This window comes from Canis aureus, chromosome 16, assembly GCF_053574225.1.
Source record: "Canis aureus isolate CA01 chromosome 16, VMU_Caureus_v.1.0, whole genome shotgun sequence".
Lineage (NCBI taxonomy): Eukaryota > Metazoa > Chordata > Mammalia > Carnivora > Canidae > Canis > Canis aureus.
This window is the reverse complement of record NC_135626.1, coordinates 40,808,967-40,827,646: the sequence shown is the minus strand read 5'-3', so window position 1 is coordinate 40,827,646 and position 18,680 is coordinate 40,808,967. Positions and strand designations below refer to the sequence as shown.

Here is an 18,680-nt window from a genome sequence, read left to right as displayed (position 1 = left end):
AGGAGATATTAAGTAGGGAGTTGGGGATGTATGTCTGCAGTTTATGGGAAACAATGGAGTTGGAGATACTGGAGGCTTTGGTGGGGCTCATCGGCATGTAAATGGTCTTCAAAGTCATGGGACTACATGAGACTATTAAAGAGTATGCATGAAATTGAGGAGCCTCGCTGGCTCAGTCAGTGGAGTAGTCAACTCTTGACCTCAGGGTTGTGGGTTTGAGCCCCACATTCGGTGTAGAGATTTAAAAAAAAAAAAAAGATTATGAATGTGATTTATGGAGGAGTCCCACTTTGCCTTTCTCGTCATTGTGTCCCCACCCCCAGGTTACCTTTGTGAGCACGGGTACACACACTCACACAGGTGCAAATGGGCAGTGTGGGGGACAGGAGCTAGGCTCTGAGAGCAGGTCCTATGTCTCAGAGATTCGTGCCACCCTGGCCCTCTCCCCTTCTTGTGGCCTTTCTGGATGCTGAAGTGACAGCAAAACTGTCTGGGCCAGGAGGGCAGGGAGACAGGTAGGGATGAGCTGGCAGAGATCCCCTGTCCCAGGAGCAGAAGCAGCCAGCAGTCCAATGGCCAAGAGCAGCCACTACCTAGAAGTAGCTGCAGGCCAAGAAGCAGTGCCTCTGCCTCTCCCCCCAGGTTCAACACAAAACTCCAGCAGTTTCCTCTCTATTCCGGCTTCCCAAGCTCCCTGCAGCTATGCCTCTGCCCACTCCAAATGCCAGGAGTCCTAGTCCCTCCCGAGGCCCCATCTCCAGGGTACCCCTCCCCCTTCCCTCTGCCTGCAAACTGGATGCCTAGTCTCCACCTATTCTCCACCCCTCCTCCAGCACCCCACCTCTCAGGAAGTTAGAAGGTGATTGGCCCCAGCACCCTGCAGGCCCTTACACTGGCACCCACCACTCCAACTCCTCGCCCTGGCTTCAGAAAGGATATGGGGCAGACCGGTGTGTCCTGGAGCCTCAGCTGAACCTCCTAGGGAGTGGCAGCTTCTGGGCCGGTGGGGATCCCTCCCGCTGAGTTCTGTCTAGGGCGAGGGGCACAGAGGAGGAGGAGGAGGGGAGCTGTATCCTCTTGACTCACTTAGCCTTGTTCCGTTACACATCTGGCTTCCACGTAGGAACATAATTACAATTTTAACACTGATAGTAGTAGTAATAATAGCGGTGCCTGTTATCCCTTTCAGGCATTGCCTCAATTCTTCATACACTCCACGACATAGGTCTCATACCCATTTTACAGATAAGAAAAACACTCAGAGAGGATAAGGACCTTGCCTGAGGTCCCAATGACTAGTAGGGACTAAGTCACAACCCGCCTCTCTCCCTGCCCACGTCCCCCTAACTCCTGCTGCTGACTCCTCAGGGGAATCCGGCCACCACTCTGCACCCTGCCTTCCGGGGGGTAGCTCCTTCCAATTTCTGGAGCTCGGTTTCCGCATTGGTATGAGCCGGGTTACCCTCGGTCTCCGGATCTCCCTCGCGCTGCACCTGCCACTTGTCGCACACGTGCGGGGCGCAGGCAGCCTGGCGCCCTGCCCCGGAACCGCGCGCCGCTGGGGCGCCAAGGAGAGAGCCGCAGGCAGCGGTGGGCCAAGCCTTTATTGCGGGGCGGCGGGGGGAGCGCCGGGCGCGGGGCGGGGCGGGTCCGCGGCGGCCGCCGCCTCCTCCGCGGGCTGGTCGGCGAACACCGCGCGGTGCATGGCGGCGACGTAGCTGCGGCCGCTGGAGTCGGCCAAGCGCAGGTGCGCCAAGGGCAGGAAGCGCTCGGTGCTGAAGTAGCGCAGGGCCGGGCGCGGGGCGCGCAGCGCGGTGAGGAAGACCTGAGGCGGCGGGAGGAGGTGCGCTGGCCGGAGTTGCCGGGGCTGGGGAGGGGGGGGGGCGGGGGGCTCCCTTTTCTCCGGGACCGCGCCCGGCGCCTACCTCCGTCACCTCCTCCGGGTCCTGCGCCGCCTCGCGGAAGATCTGCTCCGAATGGCGCCGGTAGCTGGAGAAGAGGTGGCGGGTCTTGGCGTCCGCGCCGTCCAGCACCCCGCCCGGGACGCCCTCCAGCTTCTCCAGGAAGGCGGTGCGCACCGGGCCGCACTCGATGAGGCTCACGCTGCGGGCCCAGAGCGACGAGTGGGTAGCCAGAGCCTTCAGGGGGCGGCGTACTGCCCGAAGAGCACCCCTGCCTCTCCCCGCTCCCGCTCCCGCAGCCGCGTGGGGGTGAGGGAGATCCGCATCAGAACCCCAGCCTGGCGGGCTTCCTCGCCGGGTGACCTTGGGCCAGTCACCCAGCCTCCTCGGGCCTGAGCCTCCCAGCTGCAGGGCAGAAGTGCGATAACGAGGGGCAAGCGCCCTGGCACCCGCCAGATGTGAGCCGCAGTGGGGGGGGGCCAGGGAGACCCCCGAGTGGCTCCCACAGGACAGGGGGCTGGAGTCCCCAGAGGCAGGGCTCAGAGGGGTGGGGGGTGACTCACTGGACCCCGAAGGGCGTGAGCAGAACCGCCAGGCTCTCGCACAGACCCTCGACCGCGAACTTGCTGGCGCAGTAAACAGCGTTGAATGGCAGCCCTTCGAGGCGAGAAGAGGCTGTGGAGGCGCGTCTGGGAGGGAATCCACCCGGAGCCCCCTGCAGGAGCCCCCCGCAGCCCCGCAGCCCCCGCGGCGCGGTCACCGGCCCCGCCCCACTCCACGCACCCATCAGACCGCCCATGCTCCCGGTCACCAGGATGCGGCCCGAGCCGCGGCGCTTCATGTCCGGCAGGAAGGCCTGCAGGGTCCGCACGGTCCCGGCCACGTTCACGTCCAGCACCGACTCCACGGCGCCCGCCGCATGCGCCTCCAGCGGCCCGAGCAGGCCCCGCCCTGCATTACACACTGAGGGGAGAGAGGTCGGACCCTGCTTGCCTCTCTGTCCCCCGACCCAGCGGGTCCCTTTGGGTTCCCCGGGCCGGGGCATTTTGGTTTGGACACAATGCTGGAAAGGCTCCTGCACACGTGTTGCAGGGAGGCTCACCCAGGACGTCCACGCGGCCCTCCGTCACGCGTGCCCGAGCAGCGGCCACAGAATCTGCGTCCCTCACGTCCAGTTGCAACGTCTCCAGGGAGCCAGGAGGGCACCCTCGGGACCGGGCTGCCTCCCACAGTGGGCCCTGTGTCCCCAGGTCCCGCAGCGTGGCATACACTGGGAAGGTCGGGAAGAAGACGAGGATCTGAATGCCCTGCTTACCCCTTCCTGGGTCCCCTTGGACCAGGGGCTGCTCCTGTCTCTCCACCTCAGCCCCTCATCTACCTTTGAAGCTCCGGGAAGGGTCCGACGCCAAACGCAGGGCCAGGTGCAGGCCAATGCCAGAGGAGCAGCCAGTGATGAGCACCACGGTGCGGTCCATGGGGAGACGATTAGGGAGAGGCCCAAAGAGTGCAAAGCTCTGGTCTCTGAGCTAGATAGCACCTGCTTTGCCCCGCCCCTGCCCGCAGGGTCCCCACCCCTTGTTATGTCTCCAGCCTAATCTCAAGGCTGAGCCCTCCTTCAGGTCTGGGGCCTACTCTCCCCATCCTGCTCTTGGTCAAGGCAGAGATGAGGCCACTTGCTTGGAATACCCCTTCTTCAGTTGCTGGTCAGAGGGAGAGCAAAGGGGTTGCAACTAGGAGATGTGAATTCTCATGTGGGCACATCTTCCCCTGGGTGAGCCTCTGTCCCATAGGGACAATTATAAGCTTCAAAATTTGCTGCTGAGAGTGTGGAAGTAAACGTATTGGGAGAGGATTCCCAGTCCCAAGGTCGGGGAGGCAGAAGCAAGGGGGCGGGGAGAAATAGCCTCACACCAGTGTCTGTCCATCCTAGAGCCCTGAGTCCTCCCAGGCATTGGTGACATTCTGAGAGATAGGCCGGGGTGATTCACCGGTTTATTAAGTTGTATTAAAATAGTACTTTGATCCCAAATTTGGGGTGGTGGAGAAGAGTGCAACTCACCTCCCTCCCAAATTTCCCATGCCTGCTCCTCCGGCAGGTCTTGAGTTCCTTTGCCCAAACCTGGGAACCTCCTGTGATGCTGGTTTAGCTCCGGGCCCTGGAAACCTGCCCGGGCCTGGAATTTGGGGAGAACATCACCCAGGGGGTGGTTAATCTGCCCACAAGGAGCCAGCCACCAATCGGGGGTAATATTTGATGAAGAGCTTCTTGGCCAGGTCCACAGTGTCACCGTCAGGCTGGCTAGGATACCTCTGGGTGCCGAAGATAAAGGTCTGCTCCAGCTGGAAGGCATTCTTGTCAAACTGGTGCTGTTGGAAGGGAATGCCTTGGACCAGGCTCTCAACCAGCATCTCCATGAAGAGCCTCCAGCGGGGGGTGTAGTAGTCAGCCACCAGCCCGGCCAGCTGCTTGTTAGCATAGTCCAGGATGTTGCCCTCGGGTCCCCACAGGGTCAGCTGGTAGCGGCTGTTCTGCTCATAGAGATGGGCCTCGGCCTCGCTGACTGCGGCCGCCCGGGCCTGCTCCAGCCACCTGCCCAGCAGGAAGCGGCTGTCACTAGCCAGCACCTTGTCCAGCGCCGGCAGAAGCTCGTAGACCAGGACGCCTGCCGCCCTCAGCAGGGGAACCAGCTCCTTCCTCAGGTAGGCGCTCCTCGCCTCCACATAGTACAAGCTGACCAGCTCCTGGGCCGCTTGGCGAGTGACGTCCAGCAGGTCGTAGCGGAAGGTGGGGCTAGAGGCCAGGGTTGGGGCAGCTGTTAGCAGCAGCCGCCAGGCCTCAAACACATCTGATCGGTTGTACCAGACAGTGGTAACCATCTGTAGGGATGGCCTCCTGACCAGAGGGCTGCGATTGTGCCCACTGCACGCCTCCCCAGAGCAGTTGTAGACACTCCTGAGAAGCAGCCTCCACGCGGCCTCTGTATCCCTGTGGGCGACTCCATACCGACGGGCTGCAAAGCTGCTCACCCAGGCCTCCAAATCAGCCACTGGGTCCTTCCGCCAGCCCAGCTCAGCCATGAGGGCATAGACCACTTCGTTCTGGCCAATGCCCTCAGGAGCCATGCCTGTGCCTAGCATAGTGGAATTGGGGAAGAGGCGGGCAGCCGCAGGACCCCGGTTCACAGCCTCCAGTGCCCCAAACAGACCGTGGTTGCCTCCAAAGTTATGCAGCATGCACCAGATAAAGGGCTGGCCTTGGAAGGAGGCCGTCTGGATGTACACAGGCTGGCTCTCAGCAAACAGGTCCAGGACCAAGAGGCGGCCACGAGGCACAGCCTCCAGCACAGCTTTCACCTGGGCAGGCCCCCAGAACTGCGGCTGGTGCTGGAAGAGCCAGCCTTGGAGCAGCCACACGGCGTCAGAGTCCACTGTGGTGGAGGGAAGGGTGGGGAGACAGAGAAGAGGACTGATGAGAGGAGAGAGGGCAGGGGAATGAAGGTTCACCCCATTCTACAGATGAGGAAACAGAGGTCCAGAGAAGTTAAATGACTATCACAGAACACTCTGTTTTCCTCTGTAACCCTCCCACCCCCAGGGCAACTGCATCACGCACCATCCCATCCTCTCTTCCTCCCAGCTGGGATCTCTAGGGCAGTGTTGTCAAGCTCTATGAAGCATCAAAATTACCCAGAAGGCCGGTTAAAACAGATTCCTGGGCCTAAGCCCAAGTCATTGTGATTCAGGAGAATCTGCAGATTGGACAGGCTCTGGGGTGACGCTGGTGCTATGGGTTCTGGATTGCACTTGGAGCAGTGCTCTCACAGCATCCTGAGTCAGTTGGTTCCTTTCCCGGCCCATTGCTGACCTGGCCCCTCCCTGTCCCTGCCCTATAAGTGGCAGGAAGGAGCGTTGGGTTCCTTGTGCAAGGGCACCCACCGGCTTTGAACACATCCCCTAAGCTCTTGCCTGCACTACCTACCTCAGCTCGGAGGCAGAGACCAAACAAAATACTTTCATAGCCAACGCTTAATGGCACTTTACTGGGGGCCAGGCATCATTCTATTTATGATGTAGCCCCATTTTACAGATCAAGCAACTGAGACAGTGGTTGGGAGGTGACTTGTTGCAAGTCACACAGGCAGGAAGGGGTGATGCCAGGGTCTGAGCAGGCTGCCTGGCTCCAGAGCCCACCCCTCAACCGCAGTGTGATTAAAGATGGTGTGTGTGTGCGAGTGCTTGGTCAACTGTCAAGGGCTGTCTCTCTTCCCACCCTGCTGACCTCTGCCACACTTGTGTCCCTGAGGGCAAGGGGGGTTCCCCATCCCACCCACCTCCCCCTGGCACCAAACCTGTGATCATGGCCTGGTAGACAGAGGCTGTGGCTGAGGCAAGGTAGGAGGGCTCTGAGGAGGGGGGCTGCATCTCGTTGAAAGTATCGGCCCCATAGATGTGATTAGTGCCAAACTCTTGGATCAGTTCCCGCAGGAAGAGGCTCCCAATGATAGGGAATAGGGGGTCTTCTGGAGCCAGGAGGAAGGAGCAGGAGTAGGAGCAGTTGAAGTGTCCCCAGCTGCCCAGCTGGGTGATGTTGATCTGAGGGAACACCCTAAGGGTAGAGGGGGGAAGGGGGTGGGGGGAGCAATCCAAACATTCACTGGAGGCTGGCAGTGTTCATCACCCAGCCTCACTGGCTTACCTTACGGATTGTGCCCTGTGGCTGGAGTCCTTTCCCCCTCCCTCCCTGCTTATCCAGCCAGTTGGATACCCCTCAACATCCTTCGAATTTCACCTCATCTGTAAACCTTCTGCTGTCTCTTCCCCTCCCTCAGGCCAAAACAAGCAACACTCATTCTTCCAGAATTTGCCCGGTGCTGCCTCTGAGCCCTGGCCGCAGAGTCCTAGATGGAGCAGTGGCTCCACATATATTCCTGCCCATATCACTGTATTGTATCCCCCTGTCAACCTCTCAGCCAGCAGGGGTGGAACTCGATGCACTTTGTCACTGCATCCCCAGGGCCCAGCACAGAGCTGGTCTGATAAGTGTTTGCTGGATGTGTGAACGAGGCTCTTGCTACCCAGCCGGGAGGTGAAGAGACAGCCAGTAGGGCCAGCAGCGTGCACTAGGCCCTGTGACAGTGGTCGGGACCAGGTGCTCCTGGGCATGAAGGAGGTGCTGACCAAGGCTGGGGGGCCCCAGTGAGGCTACCTGGAGGAGGGGAGGTCACAGCTAGGCCTTGAAGAATTTTGCCAGCCACGGGAGAGGAAGGGTCAGTGGCACAGAGGAACAGAAAGGACGGGAGACCAGCACACCCCTGCAAACCACTATATAAGAGCTGCCATTTGCTAAGACTGTGCTGAGCTATACGGACTGTATAAGTGAGGAAACTGAGGCACAGAGCAGTCCCATCTGAGTTCCAATGTCACATGGCTAGTTAGTAGCAGAGCCAGGAATCAAGCCCAGGCCTACATCCAGAGCTTCAGTTTTTCTTTAAATCACGTCTTGCAGGTAAAAAATCAATTCCCTCTCTGAGGCAGGTGAGGGGGAAGGGAGGAAGCTTACCTGGTGAGAGCCTTGGGGACATGCCCTGAGAAGGCAGGCAACACTGGGATCATGCCAAAGGAGCGCATCCGGTCCAGGATCCGATGCTAGGGGATGGAAGGGGAGGTGGGAGGCCTCACCACCCCCCCGGGGCACACAGGGTCCCCAAGGATTCTGAGGCTGGTCCCTGGCCCACAGACTACCTAGCACTGCCCAGCTCCGCCCCCTCCTTTCCCTTCCTTTTACCTGTAAGTAAAGCTGTTTGAGGTGCCAGGAGTGGGGCAGGGGGCCACCCCAGGTATGCAGGTTGCCCATGCGCCCCCAGGCCAGGAAGGCAGGCCCAGTGAAGTACTCATCGATCTCTGACTGGGTCAGGCCCAAGGCCAGGTATACCTGAGGAGGAGGACGACCCCCGCACATAAACACGTATAAGTATTCATCTCCATTCATTCAACAATCACTCATTCATTTCTTCTCTGTGCTGAGCCCTAGAGTTACTAAGACAAAATGTGACCCTTGCCAGGAGCCCACAGTCCAGGAGAAACAGGTCTGTGGGCAGGTAAGTTTACTAATGGGTCAGCTTTGTTGCAAGGGTGCGGTGAGGCATAATGGGGCTCTCCCCCAAACGGGGAAGGGGCCTTAGAAGGCTTGGGGGAATAAGGCTGGCTCTGCAGAGAGCCTAAAGAGCACCTGCTGCCAGCAGCCAGAGCCCTTAGGGCCCAGGCATGGAAGCCCCCAGGCCAGGGGAGGGTGCTGAAGCTGAGGGGAGCTCTGGAGTGTGTTGACAGCAGCAGGAGTCCAACAGATCTGCATCTTAGAAAGGACACTGTTGGAACTCAGGAGCCAGGAGTTCTGTTCAGAGGCTCTGAGAGGGGCGGGTATCGCCCACAGAGATGGGGCAAGAGCCTGCACAGGAGCCATCAATAAAGATAAAGAGGATGAGGCACAGAATCTATGGAAGCAGTGGCCTGACCAGCTGTGGGGGTGGGGAGAGAGGGGAGCCTGACTCCTTAGCGTTTCTAGTGAGGTGCTGGGGTCCAGACCCGCACAAGTGCTCCAATGTGTTTGGCTCAGCAATGAAAGCCTGTTTCCAGAGAGCTGGGGCCATCATGTATGCCCCAAACACTTCTGTGTGCCAGACACGATGCAGTGGGGAGGCAGGGACTGGAGGGAGGAGAGGGACACTTACCCGCTGCCAGATGGCCTCTTGGCCGCTCCAGGCCAGTGCCAGGTTGATGCCATTCAGTGCCATCCAGTCTAGCTCCCGCTCCCAACGGGCCCAGTCCCACCACACGAAGGAGTAGCTGTGCGTGCACACATTCTGGTAATAGCGGTATCTGTGGGCAGGGGCGGGAGTTGTGACATGTCCCTGGGGGCAGAGGGCATGCCCCCCAACCTCTGAGGGTCCTTTGCCCTGGAACAGCACCCGCCAACCCCAGATCTAGCCCAGAAGGGAGGAGTTGTGGCTCTTCTACTGTTTCACTCCAGGACTCACCCCAGGTGGTGCCAAGACTCAGCAGGAGGAAAGGGAGCTTTGGGAGACAAGGTGACCAAAGTAAAGCCATTGAGGTTTTACGTCAGTAGGTTCATAAAAAGAGTCACAAAATGGCACTCATGGAAAACTACAAGGTCCCACTCCTTCCAGCAGTAAAAGCCACAAAGGTTAGACATTCTTAAAATTGTTTCCCATGGGTAATTCCACAACCCTAAGACAATGGTAAAACTAACCACCCAAAGTAAAGGTTAAACCCAAAGTTAAGGGCACTTGCGGGCTCAGTCGGTTAAGCAACTGCCTTGGGTTCAGGTCCTGATCCCTGGGTCTTAGGTTGGAGGCCTGAGTCAGCCTGCTTCTCCCTCGGCCCCTCCCCCTGCGCATGCTCCCTCCCTCTCTCTCTCTCAAATAAATAAAATCTTAAAAAAAAAAAAAAATCCCAAAGTTAAAAAGTGGGCTTCTTCGTATGTGGATAGCTAATTTTAAAAATGTATAAAAACCTTCTTTGGGGCAAAAGGATATCCTCTTCTCATCCTGGAGGAGAGATGGCTACTTTGTGAGATGGCACCTCTCTTACTTCTAGACTTAATAAATCACTGTCCCGTTCTCTAAATGGCTTGCCCTTGAATCTTCCTCACAAAGAGCAAAGAACTTTCTTGATGAAGGGCCTGAGACCCTCCCCCTGGGGGCTTCGGCTTGTCCAGCATCATTATGGGAGCTTCCGAGGTGCCCCCCAACCGCAGCCAGGCAGGTATCTGGGGGAGCACACAGCATTTCCAGTCAACTCTTCTAGAGCTCGCTTCTGCAGTGTTGAAGTGCTCTAGGGCAACGCTGGTCCCTGTCCTGGAAAGGGGGGGTCCCTCTCCCCAATCTGATGGGGAGCCGGATGTGTGAACACACCACCTCCCTGCGGTGGGACAAGCGCCAGGAGGGAGGCTGTGAGGGAGTGGGTGTCATTCCTCGGTGGGCATCTCCCAAGAGAAGGTGGAAGGAAAGGAACAGCATTTTCTGGTCACTAACTATGCATCACAAATTCTGCGCCGGTCACTGTGGAAAGCCTCGTGACCAACAGTGCGCCATCGATGTCACCGTTTCCGTTCTTCAGATGAGCCGGCTGAGGCTCTGAGAGGCTGGGTGACGGCTCTCAGGGGCAGAGGTGGGATCTGAAGCCGCAGCCGTGCGACCCCAAGGCCAGCGCTCCGTTCAGTCTCAGTGGGTGCAGTCGCTGGCGCGGGGTGCGCGCCCCGGGGGGCGGCAGGTGCGGCGGGCGCGGGCGCGGGGGGTGCGGGGGACCCGGATGGAGGGCGGGCGAGCCTCGTACCTGTTGGGCGTGGCCTCGGTCAGCACCTGCGGCACAGCGGGCAGCGGCTCCGGCAGGCGCAGCTGAGAGCCGGACCAGGCCACGTGGCAGCCGCAGAAGTCGCGCAGGTAGCGGTGCAGCCCCGCCGCGGCGGCGACGCCGGTGGAGCCGAGCACCAGCACCCGCGTCCCGGCGCCTCCGCCGCTCAGGCGGTAGGTGTCGAGGCCGGACTCGGCCGCCAGGGCGCGCTTCACCGACACCGAGAAGGCGGCCGCCGGCCCCGGCCCCAGCAGCCGGACCAGCAGCGCCCGCACGGCCGCCGCCTCCCGGGCCTCGTCCGCAGCCGCGCCCCCCGCGGCGCCCAGGAGCAGGAGGCCCAGGACGGCGGCCGCAGCTGCCGCTCCCATGGTCCTGCGGTCTCCGGCTGGCGGGGGGCCCCGCGGGGCATCAATTGAGACTGGCCTGGGGGGCGGGACGGCCCGCGCCCAATCAGCGGCGGGCCTCTGGCCACGGGACGCCGACGGGCGCGTAGCCCCGGCTCCCGGGAGACCGCACTTCCGGGCCCGGACCCGGACCCGCGCCCCGAGGGTGTCTTCTGGCCGCACGTGGTTCGGGGGCGCGTGACCCGTGTCCCCAAAAGCCCGGGGTGAGACCCGCTGCCCTTCACAAGCCGCAGCTACTGTTGTACCTGGAGAGCTTTCACATGTAACTCACTGTCCTCCATCCAGGTAACTGTCCAACAGATATTTTTATTCGGAGTTTTATTTTGTACCAGGCACTGCCACTCTCCTCTACAGGAAGCCTAGAAACCAAGTTCCTATTTAAATTGAGAGGAATCCGGACGCCTGGGTGGTTCAGTGGGTTAAGCCTCCCACTCCTGGTTTTGGCTTTGATCTCAGGGTGGTGAAATCCAGCCCCACGTCCGGCTCAGCAGGGGGTCCGCTTGAGTTTCCCTCTCCTTCCTGTCCCCCTCCTCCAAGCCCGCTCACATGCTCTAAATAAGTAAGTAAAAAATAAAATAAAATAAAATAAAATAAATAAAATAAAATAAAATATTGAAAGAAATCCAAAGCCCACCTCCCACCTCCCCAGCAAACCTTACAGACAACTCACCGGTGTCTGCGCTTGGCCCTAACTCTGTTTTTCTAGGTTATGGTGCCCTCCATTCTCAGAGTAGACCCCAACTACAAAACATATTCTCTAATCTGACCACAATGCATACCCTGGAGGAGCCCTGGACAGCCCCTCAAATAACCTGCCACCTCCTGCTCTACCTGGCCAAGAGTCGACCCCCTCCCTGCCCATCCCCCCACCCCATGGACCCAGCTGCGACCTGCTCACATTCTTCAAAACCCCTCAAAAGGCCCAATCTGACCAAAACTCGGCTGACTTCTCTCGATGTCTAGTCCCTCTGCTTCCTTGGAGAATAAATAAACTCTGACTTGTTCCTCTACCCTTTTTGCAATCCTCCACTGCCTGCCACCCTAACAGAAATAAAGATTTACATTATAGTTGTGATGCTGTGAAGAAATACAAAGGTGCTTAGCCTAAGGCTTCCAAAAGGAAGTGACATTGAATATGAATTAAGTTGGGATTGACCAGGAAAAGCGAGAGGAGAGAGCATTCAAGGCAGAGAAGAAAATAAATACGGAAGGGCAAAGAGAGAGCTGGGCAGAATTGAGGAACTTAAAAGGTCAGGAAGCTGAAGGAGAGGAGGGTCATGTGAGCCTGGACTTGCTGTGGTGGGGCAGGGCCTGGTGGGCAGTTAAGGGCTCTCTATTTGATCCTTTTTTTTTTTTTTTTTTAAGATTTTATTTATTTGACACAGAGAGTGAGAGAGCACACACAGAGGGAGCAGCAGAGGGAGAGGGAGAAGCAGGCTCCCCGCTGAGCAGGGGCTCCATCCCAGGACCCTGGGATCATGACCTGACTGAGCCGAAGGCAGATGCCTAATTGACTGAGCCACCCAAGTGTCCCTCTCCTTTGATCCTTAAAGGGTAGGTGCAGCTGGACAGGTGGAGCCCATATCTTCATGTTACATATTGGGAAACTGAGGGCCAGAGAAAGGAAGTGACTCAGATAAGATCAGTAACCAATAGGAGAACATGTCTAGAATTAGAACTTGGACCTCCTATTTTACAGATGAGAGTTCTTGCCACCATTCCTAAATGATGCAACTTTTCAAGCTGCCTGCCTGGGCAGGGTGGGGTTGGGTGGAGCAATGTGGTGGCATGAAGTGGTGGGCCCTTTGGGAAGACCACACTAAAAGGATTCTGGGTCCTTTTGGAGGCAGATGTAGCTTTTTCCAGATTGTTGGATCTGAGTGAAACTGCTTAGAGAAAGGGGAGGGGTCATAGGAGAGTTGCCAGTCTAGAGATTCCAGAGCCTGGACTGAAAGAGAAGTGAGAGCCCCTTGAGCTTGCTCTGCTCCTCTGCCCCCTGCCTGGCCACAGGTACAAGCTGCAGACCCCCTGCCTTGTTCTCAGCTCAGCGAGCAGCTCCTGCGGGAGGCGCAGCCCTGCTCCCAGTCAGTTCCTGGTATCAGAAAGTTCTCACCCTTTCCCAGGGACCAGCTCCAAGACTATGGGGTGGGGAGTGGGGGGACTCACATAGCCTATAGCCCTAGGGTCTCTCTCCAATCCCCTCCAGTGCCCTGCCCCCAATTTCCCCTCCAAACACTTTGCTCTGGGTAAGACTTGTCAGAATTTCCTCCCAGGACCATTTTACCAGCATTTCTAGATCTTAGGGGACACATGGTTGGGGGCATTCAGCTGCAGGTTGTCAGGCTCAGGGTGCCAGCCTTTCCATTGCATCTGGATTCATCTAGCGTGGTGATGGTTGCTGGCAGCAGCAAAAGACTGGGACACTTTCCAGGGGATTGGTAGCACATTCAAGGCCTGAGCTCATGGATGCTGGGCAGGAGCTTCAGGGATTACTCCAGACATGTCACACTGCCTCTTTGCTCATCTTCCCCACCAGGTTGAAAACTCTTTGAGGACAGTAGGGGGCTGGCTGAAGAAAGTAAAGGGCACCAACTGGATGAAATAGCTAGCATATGCTTAAAAAAAAAGAATGAGGAAGATTTGTGGTGTTGATTCAGAATGTTCTACAAATTATATACATTTATATTTCTTTTTTAAAAAGATTTTATTTATTCATGAGAGAGAGAGAGAGGCAGAGACACAGGCAGAGGAAGAAGCAGGCTCCCTACAAGGAGCCCGATGCAGGACGCGATCCCAGACCCTGGCATCACACCCTGAGCCGTAGGCAGATGCTCAACCACTGAGCCACCCAGGCATCTCTGAATTTATATTTCTTTTTTTTTTCTTTTCTTTTTTTTTTAAAGATTTTATTTATTTATTCATGAGAGACACAGAGAGAGGCAGAGACACAGGCAGAGGGAGAAGTAGGCTCCATGCAGGGAGCCTGATGTGGGACTTGATCCTGGGTCTCCAGGATCACGCCCTGAGCCAAAGGCAGGCGCTCAACCCCTGAGCCAACCAGGTGTCCCTGAATTTATATTCCTATTTATTTATTATTATTATTTTTTTAATTTTTATTTTTTTGTTTATGAGAGAGAGAGTGAGCACAAGTGGGACGGTCAGGGAGAGGTAGAGCCAATCTCTCTCTCTTTTTTTTTAAATTTTTATTTATTTATGATAGTCACAGAGAGAGAGAGAGAGAGAGAGAGGCAGAGACACAGGCAGAGGGAGAAGCAGGCTCCATGCACCGGGAGCCTGATGTGGGACTCGATCCCGGGTCTCCAGGATCACGCCCTGGGCCAAAGGCAGGCGCCAAACCACTGCGCCACTCAGGGATCCCCTATTTATTATTATTATTTTTAAAGATTTTATTTATTTATTCATGATAGTCACACAGAGAGAGAGAGAGAGGCAGAGACACAGGCAGAGGGAGAAGCAGGCTCCATGCAGGGAGCCCGATGTGGGATTCGATCCCGGGTCTTCAGGATCGCGCCCCGGGCCAAAGGCAGGCGCTAAACCGCTACGCCACCCAGGGATCCCTATATTTCTATTTAAAGATCAGTCTAGTGGGTATACAAACTCCCATTTGTGTTTAAAAAAACAAAAAATTGGGCAGCCCGGGTGGCTCAGTGGTTTAGCGCCTGCCTTTGGCCCAGGGCCTATCCTGGGGTCCCGGGTTCAAGTCCTACATCCGGCTCCCTGCATGGAGCCTGCTTCTCCTTCTGCCTGTGTTTCTGCCCCCCTCACCTCGAATAAATAAAATCTTTAAAAAAAAAAAAAAAAAGGAAAGGCCATGTAAACAGTGGTTGCCTGGGGTGGGGCACTGGGGCTCACAGGATGGGAAGAGAGCTTTTTTTTTTTTTTAAGATTTTATTTATTTATTCATGATAGACATAGTGAGAGAGAGAGAGAGAGAGAGGCAGAGGGAGAAGCAGGCTCCATGCAGGGAGCCCGACGCAGGACTCGATCCCGGGTCTCCAGGATCAGGCCCTGGACCGAAGGCAGGCACTGAACCACTGAGCCATCCAGGGATCCCTGAAGAGGGCTTTTTAATAGGGCCTTTTGTATTATCTGGTAATTTTACCATAACACACTTTTTCTTTTTCTTTTTTTTTTCTTTTTTTTAAAGATTTTATTTATTCATGAGAGACACACAAAGAGAGAGGCAGAGACACAGGCAGAGGGAGAAGCAGGCTCCATGCAGGGAGCCCGATGTGGGACTCGATCCAGGATCCCAGTATCATACCCTGAGCCGAAGGCAGACGCTCAACCGCCGAGCCACCCAGGCGTCCCTTCTTTTGTTTTTTCACACTTTATTTTTCAATTAATGTGTGTGCAACAAGTGAGCAGGGCTCTCCTCTCTCCATCTGTCTCCTCTGTCGCTCCTGGCCAGCCTGACCTTCTGCCTAAGCACCCCAGAATACCTTCAGGATCACCTAACCCTTTCTGCCCGTCTGTCCTAGCCTGCATGAGGAATGTGTGGCTCCTTCCCTGTCTCGCCACCAGGGGGCAGCACACACCCAGGACATGTCTTGGGTTGGCTGGGGAGCTGGGAGAGCAGGCAGGTCGTTGAGAATCTGAGATATGAGGGGAGCTCCAATGTCCCTTCCACCCAGGGCTCCTGGGGGCAGAAAGAGGTGCAGTCCTACCCAGGTCCCCCGTGAAGGACAGGACAGAGAGTGGGGACCTGAAAATGGTGATTGAACGATCTCCTATAACACCAGGTCACCCTCTCCCACATGTGTTCCCATCACTCAAGGTGGGGCATTTCCCAGACAAGAGCACAGACTCACTCAACAGAGGCCTGGGGGCCAGGGATGCCCATAAGAAGGGGATCAAGATACAGGGCATGTCCCTTTAAAAAAGGAGCAACGGATCCATCCTGCTCCTCACCCATACCCAGAGCTCCTGGGATTCCCCACACCCTCCTTGGCTCAGTTCCTGGCTAGTCCATCTTTAGCTGGCTGGGCTGGAGGCAGCCCAAGGCCACTGGATCCCGACAGTTCCGCTTAGCCAATGACCTGCCAGCCCAGGTCTTTTCCGCTGAGCAAGGGAGGAATTTCTCCCTGTGGAAGCCCTAGCTTTCCCATCTCTGCCCTCATTTTATTGATATATACTATAAAGTTTACCAATTTAAACATTCAATTTAGTGCTCAATTTTTTTTAACATTTTTTAAATTTATTTATGATAGTCATACAGAGAGAGAGGCAGAGACACAACAGGCAGAGGGAGAAGCAGGCTCCATGCACCGGGAGCCTGATGTGGGATTTGATCCTGGGTCTCCAGGATCGCGCCCTGGGCCAAAGGCAGGCGCCAAACCGCTGCGCCACCCAGGGATCCCCATTTTTTTTTTTTTTTAGTAAATTCAGAGTCGTGCAACTGTCGCTATAATCTAATTTTACATTTTCATCATTCCCCAAAAGAAACCCTGTACCTCTGGGTGGCTCAGCGGTTTAGTGCCTGCCTTCAGCCCAGGGCGTGATCCTGGAGTCATAGGATCAAGTCCCATGTCAGGCTCCCTGCATGGAGCCTGCTTCTCCCTCTGCCTGTGTCTCTGCCTCTCTCTCTCTCTCTCTCTCTCTCATGAATAAATAAATAAAATCTTTTTTTTTTTAAAGGATTTGAGTAGGCATTTCAAAGAAGAAAACAATACAAATGAGCACTAAGCCCATGAAAAGCTGTTTAGCATCATTAGCAAACCAAAACCACAAGGGGATCCTCCAACGTCAAACCCACCATGAAAGGCAGTAATAAAGAGACAATTACAAGTGTGGACAAGGATGTGGAGGAATTGGAACTGCGGTCAGGTGGGCAATGGAAGATGGTGCAACTCCTTCAAAAAGCAGTCTGGCAGTTCTTCCAAATGTTAAACAATTAACATAAGAGCCAGCAATTTAACTTCTGCATATCTTTCCAAGAAAAATGGAGAAAATGCACACAGACTTGTACAGAAGTGTGCATAGTGATATTGGTCATTGCCCCAAAAAGAAAACAACCCAGATGTCCATCAGCTGATGAATGGATGAACAAAGTAGCAACACTATAGGTATTCTTCTACAGTGAAGAGGAATCTAGTACTGACACATGCTACATACAACATGAACCCCAAAAGCATGCTAAGAAGCCAGATGTAAGACCACATAACGTGTGATTCCATTTATGTGAAATTTCTAGAATGGGCAGATCCATAGAGACAGCAAATGACCTGTTGCTTAGGACTGCTTGCTGGACGAGGCTGGGGCTGAATTAAAATGGCAGTGACTGGTAATGGGTACAGGTTTGTTTTGTTTTGTTTTGTTTTATTAATGAGAGACACAGAGAGAGAAAGAGAGGCAGAGACACAGGCAGAGGGAGAAGCAGGCTCCACACAAGGAGCCTAATGTGTGACTTGATCCTGAGACTCCAGGATCACACCCTGAGCTGAAGGCAGACGCTCAACTGCCGAGCCACCCAGGGATCCCTACAAGTTCTTCATATATTCTCTCTCTCTACACACACACACACACACACACACACACACACGTATCTGCAGTTTCTCCCAGTGTGAGGGTTGTCTGGAGTCTGTCCTTTAAGTACAAAACCTTGTAAGTCTAAAGCCCTTATCTTTTTTTTTTTTTTAATTTATTTATTTATGATAGTCACACACAGAGAGAGAGAGAGGCAGAGACATAGGCAGAGGGAGAAGCAGGCTCCATGCACTGGGAGTCCGATGTGGGATTCGATCCCGGGTCTCCAGGATCGCACCCTGGGCCAAAGGCAGGCGCTAAACCGCTGCGCCACCCAGGGATCCCTTTTTTTTTTTGAGATTTATTTTATTTTACAGAGAGAGAGAGAGAGTACCTGTGCATACACAGTGTGTGGGGGGGGGGCAAAGAGGAAGAGAGGAAGAAGCAGACTCTGTGTTGAGCACAGAGCCCAATGCAGGGCTTGATCTCACAACCCTGAAATCACGACCTAAGCCAAAATTAAGAGTCACTCAGGCACCCCTAAGGCCCTTTTTAAAAAAAAAAAAAAAAAAAAAATTGATTGATTGATTGATTTGGAGAGAGGTGGGGAAGGGCAGAGGATAAGGGAGAGAAACTTAAGCTGACTCTGCATGGAGTGCTGAGCCTGATGTGAGGCTTAATCTCAGGATCTTTGAGATCAGGACCCGAGCTGAAACCAGCGGTCCAGATGCTTAACCCACTGTGCCACCCATGCATCCCTCTTTATCTTTTTAGTGCTTTGCTTTTGGTGTTGTATCTAAAAATCACCTAACCCAAGTTCATGAAGATATTCTCCTAGAACTTCCCCTAGGAGGTTTAGTTTTTAACTTTTACATTTAGGTGTATAACCCACTTTGAGTTAATTTTTATATAGTGTGGGGGCTGCAGTCCCAAATTTGTTCTTTTGCATATGGATACACAGTTTGGCAATCAGCACCTGAAAGCTCTTCTTTCCACACTGAATTGTCTCGGCTCACCCACCTCAAGTCCGCCCTGGAAGGTTTGTGTGTGGGGCCAGGTGGGGGGATGCACCGAGGGCCTATTTCAGGGCAGGAGAGGGCTTGAGCAGAAGGAACATGAAACAGGGTGTTCCTGGCCCTCCTCACCCTTCCCCGAGCAGCTGCTCACATTCCTGTGCAGCCTGTCCTGTCCCGGAGGCCCCAGGAGGAAAGGAGAGGGAGGGCACTAAGAAAGAATGTGGGTGCCTTACATGGCAGTCAGGGCGGAGACGGCGCCTTCCCTGCCCACCTGCCCGCTGGCTCTTCAGCTGCCTGCCTCCGTCAGCACCTCACATTCTCCCACTGCCTGGAGGAACCCCACACAGAGCCTTGGCTCACACCAAGGCCAAGGGCATTGGGGCTCAAAACAGCCAGGCTACTGAGTCCTGGAAAGCACACTTGGAGAAGAGGGAGAGGAAGGTGGGCAGATGCCCAGGCTCCTCTTTCCCTACCCTCTGGGTAGATGTGTGGGAAAGGAAGAG

The 18,680-nt window shown here is 55.4% G+C and overlaps 2 protein-coding genes across 4 annotated transcripts; both read right to left on the bottom strand.

Moving 5' to 3' along the window:
- Nucleotides 1-1,586: 1,586 nt before the first annotated feature.
- HSD17B1 (hydroxysteroid 17-beta dehydrogenase 1) lies at nt 1,587-3,737 on the bottom strand. Of its 3 annotated transcripts, none has more exons than XM_077853307.1 (6): nt 3,280-3,737; nt 3,004-3,171; nt 2,685-2,864; nt 2,465-2,558; nt 1,926-2,103; nt 1,587-1,825 (listed from the first exon to the last, which is right to left on the bottom strand). In XM_077853307.1, exons 1-6 carry the CDS (start codon nt 3,374-3,376, stop codon nt 1,604-1,606), a joined length of 939 nt encoding a protein of 312 aa, XP_077709433.1. In that variant the 5' UTR covers nt 3,377-3,737; the 3' UTR covers nt 1,587-1,603. The 3 variants fall into 3 exon arrangements, with proteins under 3 accessions (XP_077709433.1, XP_077709434.1, XP_077709432.1); XM_077853308.1 differs by having other exon boundaries at nt 1,926-1,989; XM_077853306.1 differs by having other exon boundaries at nt 1,926-2,558; nt 2,713-2,864.
- A 139-nt stretch (nt 3,738-3,876) lies between these two features.
- Nucleotides 3,877-10,663, bottom strand: NAGLU (N-acetyl-alpha-glucosaminidase). Its single transcript, XM_077853305.1, has 6 exons — nt 10,254-10,663; nt 8,630-8,777; nt 7,687-7,833; nt 7,462-7,547; nt 6,251-6,507; nt 3,877-5,329 (listed from the first exon to the last, which is right to left on the bottom strand). The coding sequence occupies exons 1-6, from the start codon at nt 10,637-10,639 to the stop codon at nt 4,110-4,112; spliced, it is 2,244 nt and encodes a 747-aa protein (XP_077709431.1). The 5' UTR covers nt 10,640-10,663; the 3' UTR covers nt 3,877-4,109.
- Between the last annotated feature and the right edge of the window lie 8,017 nt (nt 10,664-18,680).

Bases quoted from the DNA above. Each gene is read 5' to 3' on its own strand.
- HSD17B1 (XM_077853306.1), bottom strand. From the start codon at position 3,376: ATGGACCGCACCGTGGTGCTCATCACTGGCTGCTCCTCTGGCATTGGC. The intron at 2,559-2,712 runs GTGACCGGGAGC...CTCGCCTCGAAG, and splicing joins GCGGCTCGGGCCGCATCCTG to GGCTGCCATTCAACGCTGTT. The intron at 1,826-1,925 runs GTAGGCGCCGGG...CCGCCGCCTCAG, and splicing joins ACCCGGAGGAGGTGACGGAG to GTCTTCCTCACCGCGCTGCG.
- NAGLU (XM_077853305.1), bottom strand. From the start codon at position 10,639: ATGGGAGCGGCAGCTGCGGCCGCCGTCCTGGGCCTCCTGCTCCTGGGC. The intron at 7,834-8,629 runs GTAAGTGTCCCT...CCTCCTCCTCAG, and splicing joins AAGAGGCCATCTGGCAGCGG to GTATACCTGGCCTTGGGCCT. The intron at 6,508-7,461 runs GTAAGCTTCCTC...CTCTACCCTTAG, and splicing joins GTCCCCAAGGCTCTCACCAG to GGTGTTCCCTCAGATCAACA.